Below are 14,563 nucleotides of genomic sequence, written 5' to 3'. Positions count from 1 at the left end.
TAATGAATTAAAATTTTAAAAACTAATGGATATTTAAGAAACGTTTTCATTATAATGACAACACGTTTCAATTTCATGTCCACATTTAATTTTTTTATAATAGGTATATTTATACCTAAGTTAATTTCATTTTAAATTTAATGTCAACTAAAATTGATTAATCTTATAAGTAAAAAGAAAAAAACACTGGCATGTTTTGTTTGGTTGTAGACACAATTATTTGGTTTTGTTTTTTCTCCTTGCGGCCCAACTAACTCCACTCCGTACAACTATCTCACGTTACTGTTTTTCGTTCTCTGTCTAAAAATCTACCCATAATAATATAAAGCAGCGATTTTTATTTTCAGTAACTGGAATGGAATGAAAGGATCTATTTTGCAAAGTTCTAAGATTCCGAGAGGAAATTTTGTCCCCACTGTGCTTCTCTTCATTACTCCTTTTTCGATTTTTGGTCTCTTGCTGTTTGGATTTTGAGGAAAAAATCAAGAAAACCCAAAAGGAAAATCAGCACCAAAAGAAAAAGCAGAAAACACAACAACACTCCTCTCTCTGACGCTCTTGTTGTTGTTTCCGAGAAGCCAAACACTTCCTTTTGGACCTCTACGTGAAAGTTCTATCTTAATAAATAACCAAGGATTCTGCTGCTGCTTCTTCCTTGTTTGGTTATGGTGCTTGGTTAGTGGCCCTGTGTGTGTTTGTGTATTATCTCTCAGCTTCAGCAATGGAGGACTCGGCCAAGTTGCGTTTGGTGAAGTGCCCCAAGTGTCAAAAGGTTCTTCCCGAGCTTGCCAATTACACTGTTTATCAATGTGGTGGTTGTGGTAGTGTTCTTCGAGGTACCCTTTCGTAAATTTAGCATATGGTTTGGTTGTTTGATTTAACGTGCTTTGGAGCTTTTTGTTTGTATTAAAAATTAGGATTTTTTTTTTTTTGGTCAAAGGCTCAAAAAGGGGTTGGATATTCTGATTTCTTATTGTGTTTTCCGTTTTGTTTTTCCTTTGTAGGAAAGCTTAAAAGTTCCGAAGGTGTTAGGTTGTGGGAAACCTCAGATGAGGGACAAGGTGGAGGAGATCAAGGTAGATCAGAAAGTTTCTTGGGTAAAGGGGTAGTTGATTTGAGTGATGATTCAGATGTTGATATTGGGTCCAATGATGGTTTCTCAATGGAGGGTCAAAGAAGGGATTTGGGAAAACCAAATAAAGGACATGGGAGGTTTTTGGATGGTTCCATGGATGGGGATGAGAAAGGAGTTTTGGAGAATGATTTTGTGAGTAAGGACAAAAGGGGTAAATCAATTGGAAGAGACCAGCAGGAGCAGAAGTCTCACATGGTAGGGGACCAATTCTATGGGAGAGTGTCTAATTGGCCTTATGGGGAGAGAGGTGAGATGCAGGGGTTTCGGAGAAAGTCTCAAGCTGATATGGAGGGTGTCAGATTTCCCACTCATGGTTATCCTGATGAAGGATCTTCAAATAGCTATTCCAGTTTTTCTTACAATTATGGAGAACAGTGGAGGAATTTCAAGGACATGGATGGTGTGAATAAAGTTCAGCATCTTGAGCAAGATAGAGCCGATATTCTAAGGAAGCTGGATGAGTTAACCAGTCAATTGAACAAGTCTTCTGAGGTGGTTGGTAACCCCAAAGAAAAGGTTCTTCCTGATGGAAGAATGGTTCCTCCAGATCCTTTTAGTGGCCCTGAAACTTGGTTTCCTGAAGGATATGGATCATCAACAGCTATGAGCAGAACCTCAAGACCATTCTTTGGCCCTAATAAACATTTGCCAGGTCCCCCTTATTTCAATTATCATCATGACCCATATCCTTATGCAGCAGGTCCTGAAATGGCTAAGCGCAACTTTCACCCTTCCATGCATAATCCAAATTATGCTCCTGGATATGGGGATCCTTTTGTATCCCCAATGATGAGAGATTCACATCCTTTACCCCACCAGTTCCCACAAAAACCAATTCATCCCTACTTTCCTGGACGCTATGCTGATACTGGTCCAGATTCATATGATCCATATGCTCGTAATGCCATGCTTCACCCACCTTCTTGCTCTTGTTTGCGTTGCTATAACAACAAAAGAAGAGAATCAGTGCCTGTGCCACCTGCTGAATTTGTTAACAGCAGATTCCCTCACACCCCTGCCCCAAATGATCCTATGTTGTATGGTCATGAGATCCCAGGAGCAGTTGGTCCTTATGTTCAGAATTCTAGAGCTGCCATTCCTCCCACTGGTTTACATGAAAGACAACCTCGCACAAGATGGCCTAGAGATTACAATTCTGAGATGGGTAGGTTTGTTGGAAACCATACTCGAAAAGTAGTGCCTTTGAGTAGTACTCGGCAATGCCTTCCTATAGCTGGTGCTTCTCCTTTCATCACTTGTCATAGTTGCTTTGAGTTACTGCAACTGCCTAAAAAGACACTGGTCATGGTTAAAAATCTTAAGCAGAAGAAAATTAGATGTGGAGCTTGTTCTTCTGAAATGAAACTTGCTGTCGTCAATAAGAAGCTAGTAATTTCTCCTCATTCTGAGATGGAGGAAGCTACCAGATCCACAAGGGTTGATGATGCCACTGGTGAGGTTGTGAATAGTCGTGCATTCCATTCCCGTGGTGATGTGAACACGAGTGCTGTGAACTTCTCATCTGATGATTATTCTGGTTATGATTTTCACTCAGTAGATAGAGAATCTTCTGTGCTGGCTGAAGACTCAACCTTAAAGTCGCGAGAGAGGCAAAGTTTCCATTCTTCATCTCCCAGTATTTCTGATGATGAAAATATTCCAGAAATTATGACTGCCCCAGGTGGGTTCATTCATCAGCCATCTAAAGCCTCTCCATCTCCTTCACCTGGTAGTTCATTTGACGACCATGTGGTTAATCGATTAGGGAAAGGCAACCAAAGTAGTCGCTCAGATCAAGAGCTGGAAAAAGTAGAAAAGAATGCCTCAAGGCAAAATTCTTTGAAAGAAGTAGTGCTTGCAACTGAGATGGATGTTATTGATTATTCTAACACTGGGGTCTCCCAGGATTCTGGTGATGTAAGCAGAGAACATGATCATCCTAGGTCTAACAAAAGGAGTGATTCCTTTTTAGCAAACATTATTAAGAAAGATAATGGGAAAAGTAATGTTACTATAAATGGACAGCCAATACCAGATCGAGTGATTAAAAAGGCTGAAAAGTTTGCTGGACCAATCCAGCCAGGAAATTACTGGTTAGTATGCTTTACATTCACAACTTTGTTAGGCTGACATTATGTCATATATCAGAAACTCAAATGAAGAGAAATGTATAAAGGATCAAAATTAAATCTTTAGACAAACTGTAAAGACAGGGATCAAAATCAGTTAAGCTTTTGAAAAGTGTTCTTTGCATACATATAGACTCGGTTAAGTTCTTATAATCTGTAACATTATATTTTGATAGTTTCACATGCCTTTTTGCATATCGTTTTGGGAAGAGTTATCTCAGCTTAGAGTGATAGTGTAAATGTTTATGCTGATTGCTTATGTATTGTAGTGATTGATCTGCTTGCACTTTTTCTTCCGCAGGTATGATTCTCAGGCTGGATTTTGGGGTGTCATGGGGGGACCATGTCTTGGAATAATTCTGGTAAGTTACACTATTCTGGTACACTCCATTTCTCATATACTTGTACTCTGATCAATATAAATGAATATGTTATTTTCTCTTGCAGCCATTCATAGAAGAGTTCCAGCATCCCATGCCAGAAAAATGTGCTGGTGGAAATACTGGTGTTTTTGTAAATGGTAGAGAACTTCACCATAAAGATTTAGAATTGCTTTGTCGGAGAGGACTCCCCCGCGATGACAATAGGTCTTACATCGTTGACATTTCTGGGAGGGTACGAGATGAAAACACAGGGGAAGAGTTGGACAGCCTTGGTAAACTTGCACCAACGTAAGTGCCAAGTCTATGATGATTTTGTTCCATTTATCTAATTATAGACTAGCTCTTCTGTTGTAATGTCCTTCTGTGTTTCTATTCATAAAATGCTGGTTTCCTATTGTTAAGAATCCATGTTTGTTTTCCCCTAGCAGTCAGCATATTGATTAGTCATGTCAAGCTGAACCTATAGATAAGGAGGAATTTCTTCTCATGCAGTTTGTCTCTTAGATATTTTTGTTAAGAATATAAGTGTGAATTTAAGTCGCACATTAATTAAAAATAAAAAGTTGAACAGTATAAAAAAGAAGATTTATAGACTCATTATTTTAAAGTTTTGGATAGGAGTTGGTGTCAAGTATCTGATATAAATTGAGTGAGAGGTTGAGTCATAGTCTGTTATGCAGTTGGCTCATAAGCTCATTGGAGTGCTGGAAAGTTGTGTTTTTATTCCAATTCAGGACCCCATTTGATGATTCAACAGATGTTTTCTGTGAGGTTAAGAAAGAAAAATATATATGCTTTTCTCTTTTCTTAAATTTGTCTTACGCCTATGATTGACTTGTTTCAGTTGTTACTTCTACGCCTCCATTAAATATGGTCCTTGCATTTCTTACATAATTTTTATTCTTCACATTGCATGATTTATTAATCTAAATCTTTAAGAAGCAGCAGTTAGGATAGTTGCTAATCCTCTGGTCTTGACAACTTGACAGAGTGGAGAAAGAAAGGCGTGGATTTGGCATGAAAGTACCAAGAACAGCTGCATAACACAAGTGTAGAAATAAAACTTCTGCATGAGAACATCTTTGTTCCACCCTTCAACAGATTCGGAAACATTGTTTCGGGTCAGATCAGATCATGAGAAAATTTTGAAATCTTTTCATGATATTTTTACTAGAATTTTATGAGATGTAAATTTGTTATTCTTGTACTGAAATTTTGTCATTCTTATATGGTTTACCAAAACAAAGAGCATAAACAATTGTGTGCTCGCAGTCTTGTTTGTGGTCCAGAATCTGATGTGGAAAACAATGTAATATATTTATTGATAAATTGGAATGTAGTCAAACATTTTTTTTCACAAAGCATAGTACTTGTACTTTTGTTTTGACGAAGTAGTAGGTGTGTTTTAATAAGCCGCAATAACAGGTAACACAAATTCACATCTCTAGATTCTATCACGAACGACATTTTCTGAGAAAAACTTTTGAAGCATGAAAATAAAACCAAACGTTACACTAATCATGTCCAAGCCATTTATAATATTATTCCCATGGGGCCTTGAGATACTATGTTCTCATTCAAGAAACCTTTTAAGGTTATATATCTAGATTTCACTACTAAATTTGTTTACTGTGTTGTTGATATCAAAAGAAGCTAAACTGGGATGATTTATACATAAATTTAACTTAATCTACGTAACATAAGTTCCAAATTGAACAACAAAAAGAGCTAGCCAAGTTCTACATTAAACTCTGCATAAAGCACATAACCAATTCAGTGAAACACCTCTAACAAATTCATTTTAGTTTACTGATTTAACTATTTCATTTTTTTACTGACGTCATTCTCATCTTCATCACGACACTGAAATTATGTATGTGGATTTCTTTTTTCCCTTCAAATCCGTTAATTATTATTCATCCAGACACTTTATGCTTTTGGTCCTCTAACCTACAACCTATTGTTCCATTTTTAAATTCTTTTTATTTTGTAGAGTGAAAAAGTTTGTATTAAAAATTGACTATTAATTTTATAACCTCGTCACATCATAATTAATAACACGTTTTTTGAAAATTTAACGCATTTTAATTTGAACGAGAACCTTAACAATATCTAGAGTGAATTAACAAAATAAAAAAAATCCGTCAGTTAGTAAGTTAATATTTATAATTTAATTTAGTTTCTATTTTTTATTTGATTAAATTATAATATGTTTAGTAAATAAAGTTAATTTAGTTTATTTGATTTTACTTAACAAATATTAAGATTAAACAAATGTAGAGATTAAAGTGAATAATAGACGAAATTATATTATATAAATAAAATTTTATTAAATTAGTTTATTTTTAAGTATAATTAAAACTTAATTTTACTAGTTTGATATATGAAGATAGGAAAAGAAATCAGTTAGTAGGCGGTTCCTGGCAGCAGGGACAGGAGTTGGGTGGTGCAGAGTGAAAATTTGTTATAGTTCTCATTTGTCTAATAAATGATTGAGGAATATTATTATTATATATTCCTTTGGTGTGTTTCATGAATCATGCCTTCTTCTCCTTACTCATAAGCCACGTACCCTTTTGGAAACTAAAATGCACATGCATGGTAAATGTTACTGGATTTAGAAATTAAATCTATGCCATTCTAAAGATGGAGAATAAATTTTAAAGAACTAATTTTAATTTTTAATAAAAGTTAAAAAACTAAAAACATATCTAATTAATTATAAATCTTTTGACTATATTTTTAATTATTTTGTATTTATATATATATATATATAGTTTAACAAAATCTCCTTTTAAACCTTTTCCGTGTCTTATTAGCACTCCTCATAAGACACTTCTTCCACCACATTTTGTTTTACTTGGTGAAAGGGATGTATGGTTAATAAATATGAAACGAGGTACACACAAAATAAAGAATAGAGCTCAAAATATTTATGACCTATTTGGAACAAAGAGAAGTTAGTGTCAGTGTTCTTCACATTTTATTTGATAAATTATAAAAAGTATATTCTTGCTAATATTTAATTTATTAAATAAAAGTATGAAATACCTTATATTCTAATCTGATATCTTTTGGAATATTAAAAAGATTAAATACTGTAAGAAACTATGACGTTATGTTTGGTTTCATAAATAAAGAAAGAAAAAAAAGATGTGTGAACTGGCTTCAATCTTGAAGGGTTTACTTTATTTTATGCATTTAAGGACAGATGAGGAGAGAATAAATGTGGAGTGAGATATGATCCTTGTGAAGGGCCATGAAAACAGTATTATCCTCTCAATTACAAGATAAGGCAAGGGACATTTGGTCCCCACTAAGGGACTCAACTAAATGCAAGCCATTAATGTTCATCATATCCCACCAAACTCTTCAAATGCTAACACCACAACCTTCATTCTCTCTACCTTGAACTTTGACACTCTCTATTTTTTATACCTGTTTGTGGTATTTTTCAGTTTTGTTAAGGTTGTCCCAATAAAAATGTTAAAATTTTTTATTTAAATTTTTATATATAAGTTTAGAGTTGAACATATTTTTGATTTTTTAAGTTTTACTGAAAATTAAAATTAGTTATTTAAAATTTTGAATTAATTTATTCTTTCATTTTTAAAACTGTATAAATTTAATTTATTTAAGATTTAAAACGTATTTATTAACTAATATATTAAATAGTGTAAATAACTCAAATACTACATTAAATATATTAGAAACGTCAAATAAATTTAACAAAATTTAAAAATTAAATCCACATATTTTTAAATTAAAAGACTAAATTAAATTAAAGTTTCTAAAATAAAATAATTATAATTTTTAATTAAAGTTAAAAAACTAAAAAATATTCAATTCTATAAATTTAACTATTATTTGTAAAAAAAAATTATAGTCAAAACAATTTTTCTTTTTACTGATTTTTCTTGCTTTCGTCTCTTTTGTTTTTACGTTTTCTTTTTTTCTTATGTGCTCATGACGTGATCATATACTGTAATAAATTTTGAACACAAAAGAGTATGTAGTTGCTAAATTTCTGTCATACACCAGAACTTTAATGAAGACTTTCAGGTTTATTATGAACGGTCATGATTGATTGGAACTAGCTGTTGAGGAGTGTATTTTGATAACTTTTCTTTTAATGATAAGGGTGGAATGAATATGAAAGTTGTCTGTGCAATTCAAATAAGAGGTCAACAAAATAAACTGAACAACTACTGTTTTAATTGATTATTTAGATCATATTAATCGTTCTTAAATAAATTGGCAAACGACTTCTTCACTCTAACTTATAATAACATTCATTACAAGTAGGTAACCGTTTCTTATCATATTGTTTTAACCAAGTTAAGAGATTCATTAAATGGACCTTTTCTTAAAGTAAATCATTAAAGGGAAAAAATAATTCTATCTGTCATTAGCACCGACAACCAAATAATCCCAAAATGTTTAAGAATCTGTGCCCGTAATTTATAGCCACAAAAAAGGTAACATCACTACATAAGAAGTTTCCATGTAATCTTAAAATGATGTTTGGTCATTGGAAACTATATCCTTTACTAATATTAGGATATTAGTTTTTGAATTGTCATCTTTAAAATATTAAGTGTTAAGATATGATTTTTTACAAAAGAAAAATAATTAGAGAGAGATTATATAATTTTGAAGTGAGTCTAACCCGCTTGAATTTAATCTATTTCAATTTTCAATAAAATAAATCTTTTTTTATATTGGTATATTTCTCTTGCCCCATGATATTATTTGTATTGTTATTGTTGTTATTAAGAAGAACAGTAAGATAATATATTTTTATTTTTATTTAATAAAATGATTATAAAAAATAAATTTTTGTATTTTTTTAAAGAAAAAAACGAGAGTAAAAGTCAAATTTATTGATTGAGATCACTCTTAATACAAAATGTTAAGATAATAAATTTAAGAGTTTTATTTTATATCATGTTTAATTTTCTCATTTTTATCAAAATTGAAAATTAGACTGATATTTAAATTCCTATTAAGATATATCTTACCTTTTATTGAATTAATGGAAGCCAACTCAATATTGTTTTCAAAAACAAAAAATGAATCACATATAGAGTCAGTGACTTTGATGTTACTCAACTAAAGACATGCAGCGTGTTTCATCAAAGAAATAAAAGTAAAGTTGGTAGCCTGCAACATCAAACTACTGTTATCTTTTCCATTATGCTGTGCATGAGAGAGAAAGAAAGAGTGAGTGACATGTTTGCTAATAAATCATAGTTACAAATTATGTGAATGAATTTATTTTACCAAAAGTAGAATGCAAAATTCACCAAATCATAGTTTTTTAAGGTAAAAATCTTTGAACATCACACGTGCAGATGGATGAAAAGATGAGCATTCTGTTAGACAGTGAGACCAAATGACACACATTCTTCTCTATCAAAGGAAATGCTCTAATCACTCGAGACTTACACACACACTGAACGTGTTTCTCATCGTGAAAAGTTGTTGTTTTTATATATATATTTGTTTTTTTTAAATGATATTATCTATTTTGGTTTTATTTTCACCATTAATGGCTGCCACATGGTACATGTCACGTAATGTGTTTTTGTATCAACATACATTATTATCCCAACAAAGGGTGTGCAGAAAACAGGTTCGTTTATTCAATATCATAACTTGCTTCCATTTCCTATAATAATTACTCAGCAGCACCGTTTCATGAGAAAGTAGCAAAGTTGGTTGTGGCTGTGGTTTCATCTTTGCATCTGATACAAGATGGTGAAGAGAGTGAGGTCTGATTCGGGACCACTGTCCCTGCAAAAGAACAACCATGTGTGTGTCAAGTTAGCACTCTCAATTTTCTTGGTGGGTCTCGCTGTTCGTCTTCTCTTGTGGGATTCATTCAGTTTCTTCTCAGTGGTGGAGTCACCTTCTGTGGAAGATGCAAAAGCAGAGTCCCCTGTTTTACCTTCATCTGATCTTCAGGCTTCTGATTCTGATGACTTTCCGGAAACTCATCATCAGAATCAGACTCAAATCTCTAAGGATGGTAAGAGAATTTTTACTTCTTTTGTGGTGATTGAATTGTTTTCTTTGTGACAAGCATGAACTTGAAAGGAAATACTTGCTCCAGTTTCAAACATGAAAAAATCACAAAAAGAATGAAAACAAGTAAGGAATAAGGACCACCCATTTCTGCTTCTTTCTTCTCATTTCAGTTGGACTATTTAGATCTTTTGTCTTTCCATATTTTTTTGTTTCAGTTGGTGGGGTGTCGTGTAATGTACCATACACCCACCAAGGCTTTTTGTTTGTGTTTTTGGGAACTGTGATCTCTTCATCAAGTCTCCAAATGAGTGCTGAAACAAAAATTATACCATGTAATTTGTTCCTACTTTCCTTCTTGGCAAGGCCACAATGTGAAGATTTTTTAGTTTCCTTCACCACCATTGTGGGATTCTTTGATCAAATTTAAAGCAGCACAATCTCAATTCTGGAGTTTATGATCACAAGTATAGTTGTGTTTGTCAACAATTTTCTGCAATATCAAAGACTAGGATAAAATGCAACTGTAATGGCAACAACAATTTAAAACGTTGGTTCTTTGTTACTTCCCTGCGATTGGACCAAGGATGGGGATTTAAGTTAAATGAACTGTTCTAACACCAAATCTTATAAAGCAACAAGTTCTTCTTTTTCTTAACTAAGCACAATCTTAGAACAGATTGAGTAATGTGAAGTGCTTATGTTGATAGCTTGTATTGTCAATGGTAATGGGCATTGTAAATGTGTACCTGCAGAAAAATGTGATCTTTTTGTGGGAGAATGGGTGCCAGACCAATCTGGGCCTGTGTACACTAATGAGAGCTGCCGTGTGATTGAGCCTCATCAAAATTGTATGAAGAATGGACGTCCTGATTCAGGGTACCTGTACTGGAGGTGGAGTCCAAGAGACTGTAAATTGCCCAAGTTCAATCCCAAGAAGTTTCTTAAGTTTATGAGAAATAAATCATTGGCTTTCATTGGTGATTCAATCTCTCGTAATCATGTTCAGTCCCTACTTTGCATTCTCTCAAAGGTATTGTGAATGTTAATATCAGTTAACCAGTTTGCAAATTTGATATAATTAGCCTTTTTGCTTGAAAGATTTTCGTCCCTTGAATCTTGATTATTGTTCAGTATGTTTGCATTATTTGTGCTGTAGTTCACTTTCTATTGCTTACCAAATTTGAAGACATTAGGGTCCATTTGCTAGGAAAGAAAGAGATTGGTGGGAAATGATGTGAATGGAAACAGGAAAAATAATGGAAGTTAAAAACAGAATGGTTTAAAAAAAATATCAAAGAAGCAAACAGAAAAAGTTAAGTGAAAATAATTAATGGACCACACATTTTTTTGTGTTTCTCTTTTCATTTGTTATTTCCACCTCTTTCTTGCTTTTTTCTTTATTCAGAGAAGTGAAGGCCAAGATTCCAATATTTTAAAATGAAGCCATGTGATTGTTTTTTATATTAACTAAGTAGATATGTAGTTGCACCTTCATTGTTTATTAAATGTCTTTCTCGTTCATCAGCAAGTAATCACGATCAAAATCATGCAATACTTTAAAATGAAGCCATGTGATTCCTTGATTTTAACTAAGTAGTTCTGTAGTATAGTGTTTTTGTCCATCAATCATGAATCATGGTCAACATCAATGCACTATTAGTTGTTTTGACATTATGTTACAAACACAAAAGTTCAACTTTGCAGTGCATGTCATTTTATAGATAATCTTTTTCATTGTGAAAACAATCTGTCGATTCCTTTTGTGGATGACAACTGTTGCTAATATTATACGAATGGTCCAAAGCCTTCACGATCTAAGCAGTATTTAGTGTCTTTTCCAAAGCAGCTTTTACCTTACCTGGATAGGGAAACACTTATCTACGTACATCGTATACCAAACCTTCAAGAATAGTTTTGAATAATTAGTGGGAAACACTTGTGTACGTACATCATTACTGCCATTGGCTTTGTGCCTACAAACTACTTAGCTGTCTATTTGTGGCACAGTGTAGTGTCTGCTTATTTGGTCCTACAAATTGGGTTATTAGATCATATTCTGGTTATTTTATTCTGCAGGTGGAACCTGCTGTTGAAATTTACCATGACAAGGAATATAGATCAAAGATATGGAAATTTCGCTCTCATAACTTCACACTCTCAGTAATCTGGACCCCTTTCCTTGTTAAAGCAGCTATATTTGAGGATATGAATGGAGTTACCTCATCAGAGATACAACTTTATATTGACACTCTAGATAAGTGGACCAACCAATATAAGAACTTTGACTATGTTGTCATTGGTGGTGGAAAATGGTTTCTCAAGACTGCAATATACCATGAAAACAACACAGTAACCGGCTGCCACTACTGCCCTGGAAAGAACTTAACAGAGCTGGGATTTGACTATGCTTACCGCAAAGTACTACAAGAAGTTTTCAAGTTCTTCACAAACTCTAAACACAAGGCCACTGTTCTCTTCAGAACCACCACACCTGATCACTTTGAGAATGGGGAGTGGTTTAGTGGAGGGTACTGCAATAGAACTGTACCCTTCAAGGAGGGTCAGATTCATATGATAGATGTGGATTCCATCATGAGAGGTATTGAACTTGAAGAGTTTGAGAAGGCTGCTTCCCTAGGATCTCAAAGGGTGAACTTGCAACTTTTGGACACAACACTCCTTTCATTGCTGAGACCAGATGGGCATCCAGGACCTTACAGGAAGTTCCAGCCATTTGCAAAAGACAAGAATGCTAAAGTTCAAAACGATTGTCTACATTGGTGTTTGCCCGGACCAATTGACTCATGGAATGACATAATAATGCAAATGCTACTCAATGCCTAATAAATAACAAGCTATCACCAGATCATTAAGGTTTGAAGCTGGTTACAAATATGATCATTTTAAATTCAGGATTCTTTGTTGCATGGTAGTTTCTCAATACCATTAGTAGTTTGCAAAAAGGATGTTTTATACACAAAGGCATTAGGTTGAACTCCGCTCTGTACATGGGACTGTATAGCTTAATAAAAGCTAGCAAGACACAAATGTAAACCGTAGCACTCAATATAAACTCATCTTATGTCCTTTTCATATAATTTTTGTGAGGAATATATACCTATTTTCTTCTATACTTAGATGTAGAAATAAAGTCTCAGGATTGAGTAGTGCTGAAGGAGCTGTGCTTAGTAAGCTGCAGAGAGACCAGTCCAAATTTCAATTTCATGTATTAAGCTTTTTAAAGCCCTTGATACGTTTCATATATGTGTACATAAAACATGTATACGAAATGACATTTTTGTTTAAGGCATCAATAAATCATCCACACTTGTTGCCTCCCCGTATTGAAAACTGAAATTTCAACCTGTAATTCTACTATACTTTGATGAATAACAACCAACTTTTGAAATGAAACATTAGCCAGACCAGTGGCAGATTATTGTCCTTCTGTGATGACCAGATACTATGTGTATAGGATCTGATTAGAATAAGATTCAATACAACAATACAAGTATTTTACCCATATATAGGATAGTGTGCATGTAAGACATCTAAATGTGTATAAGAAATTATAAAACATGATAAAAATACAATAACAATTTTATAAAACTAAATAAAGGGCATATCTTTTACACATAATACTTTAAATAAAATAATTATAAAACATTTTTATTGTTTGCAAATGAAAATAGTACCAATGCCATTTTTTCTTGAAATTATCCAATTAGAAGACAATTTCAATATAATATGTTTTTATATTATATATGTTTCTATTCTCGTATGTAGATATATTAGATTGTAAAAACAGCTTTTAAAGGCTTAAATATTTCACAAAGGCATATAGATGAGTATACAAGACAATCAGTTTCAGATTCGTATTTGATAAGGATAAGGAAGTAAATGAAATATCATCCTGCACAGCTGTTCCCCTAAATGACCAATATCCAAAACTGTGGAATTTTGAATTTGTAAGAAGACATCTTATGCTTGAAGCTAAGTTCGTCACATATGCAATACAACACAACATCAATCTTACACTAATTTTTATAACCCATATCTGAGGTATAACAGTCAGTCAATATAACCAGTATGCATAGAAAGAAGTGACTTTTGCCACAATAATTTTACCATAATAATCCAAAATTGCAAGCGATAACAGTAAATTGATAGAAATAAAGAAAGAAATGGAATATTAGAAACCACATTAAACATTTGCAGTTGACATTATACAGAAGAGATAAGTACGGATCTCTGAAATATGAACCAGTTTTCTAGAACTTTGGAAGATTAGTTCTAAAATAAGGGTTCACGCTCCAGAGTCCAAACTTCATTCAGAATCTCAGTCTTATTAACTAGAGAGCATGTCTTGCAAAACAGTATACAGCTCATAAATCAGGATTTAGCTGACATCAAAACACAAACTTCCGTTATCTCTTTTCTCCTACTTGGTAGCAGGTTGATTTTCATACTTTCTCTCATCTGGTTTGAGGAACGGATCCTGTAAAGTACAATAAAGATAAATTACGATCACCTAAATATATTTCAATCTTCATTTAAAACAACAAGCAAAAAAATGCAACAGAAGGTCTCAGATATATAACTCCACATGTACACATAGGAGAAACAAAACATTGAGAAAGTAGTTTTTTAAATGATTTTTGCTTTAATAGAAGTCAACAGTCTAGGTTGATTGATCTAATCAACCTCACCCAGTACGATACGATTTGGCTGTTACTATAAATTGGACGTTCCTTCTTCGGCCAACAAAGTGAAATAAGAAATTTTTTTTTAGTGTAAAACTTCTGTCTTCTTCATTTTAACTAGATATAATGGATTTGAAAAAACACTACACAATTTAACCAGCAATTGACTCACATACACCAGCA

At 33.3% G+C, this 14,563-nt stretch overlaps 2 protein-coding genes across 2 annotated transcripts; both read left to right on the top strand.

Moving 5' to 3' along the window:
• The first annotated feature begins 327 nt into the window (after window positions 1–327).
• On the top strand, window positions 328–5,008 carry LOC108318910 (uncharacterized). The gene is made up of 5 exons (XM_017549901.2): window positions 328–836; window positions 1,005–3,228; window positions 3,566–3,626; window positions 3,712–3,935; window positions 4,637–5,008. The coding sequence occupies exons 1-5, from the start codon at window positions 722–724 to the stop codon at window positions 4,689–4,691; spliced, it is 2,679 nt and encodes an 892-aa protein (XP_017405390.1). The 5' UTR covers window positions 328–721; the 3' UTR covers window positions 4,692–5,008.
• A 3,998-nt stretch (window positions 5,009–9,006) lies between these two features.
• Window positions 9,007–12,808, top strand: LOC108318881 (protein trichome birefringence-like 25). The gene is made up of 3 exons (XM_017549866.2): window positions 9,007–9,678; window positions 10,430–10,707; window positions 11,754–12,808. The coding sequence occupies exons 1-3, from the start codon at window positions 9,405–9,407 to the stop codon at window positions 12,519–12,521; spliced, it is 1,320 nt and encodes a 439-aa protein (XP_017405355.1). The 5' UTR covers window positions 9,007–9,404; the 3' UTR covers window positions 12,522–12,808.
• The last annotated feature ends 1,755 nt before the right edge of the window (window positions 12,809–14,563 follow it).

Source organism: Vigna angularis, chromosome 9, assembly GCF_016808095.1.
Source record: "Vigna angularis cultivar LongXiaoDou No.4 chromosome 9, ASM1680809v1, whole genome shotgun sequence".
Taxonomy (NCBI): domain Eukaryota; kingdom Viridiplantae; phylum Streptophyta; class Magnoliopsida; order Fabales; family Fabaceae; genus Vigna; species Vigna angularis.
The sequence above is the reverse complement of the archived record's forward strand: the minus strand, read 5'-3'. Positions and strand labels throughout refer to the sequence as shown.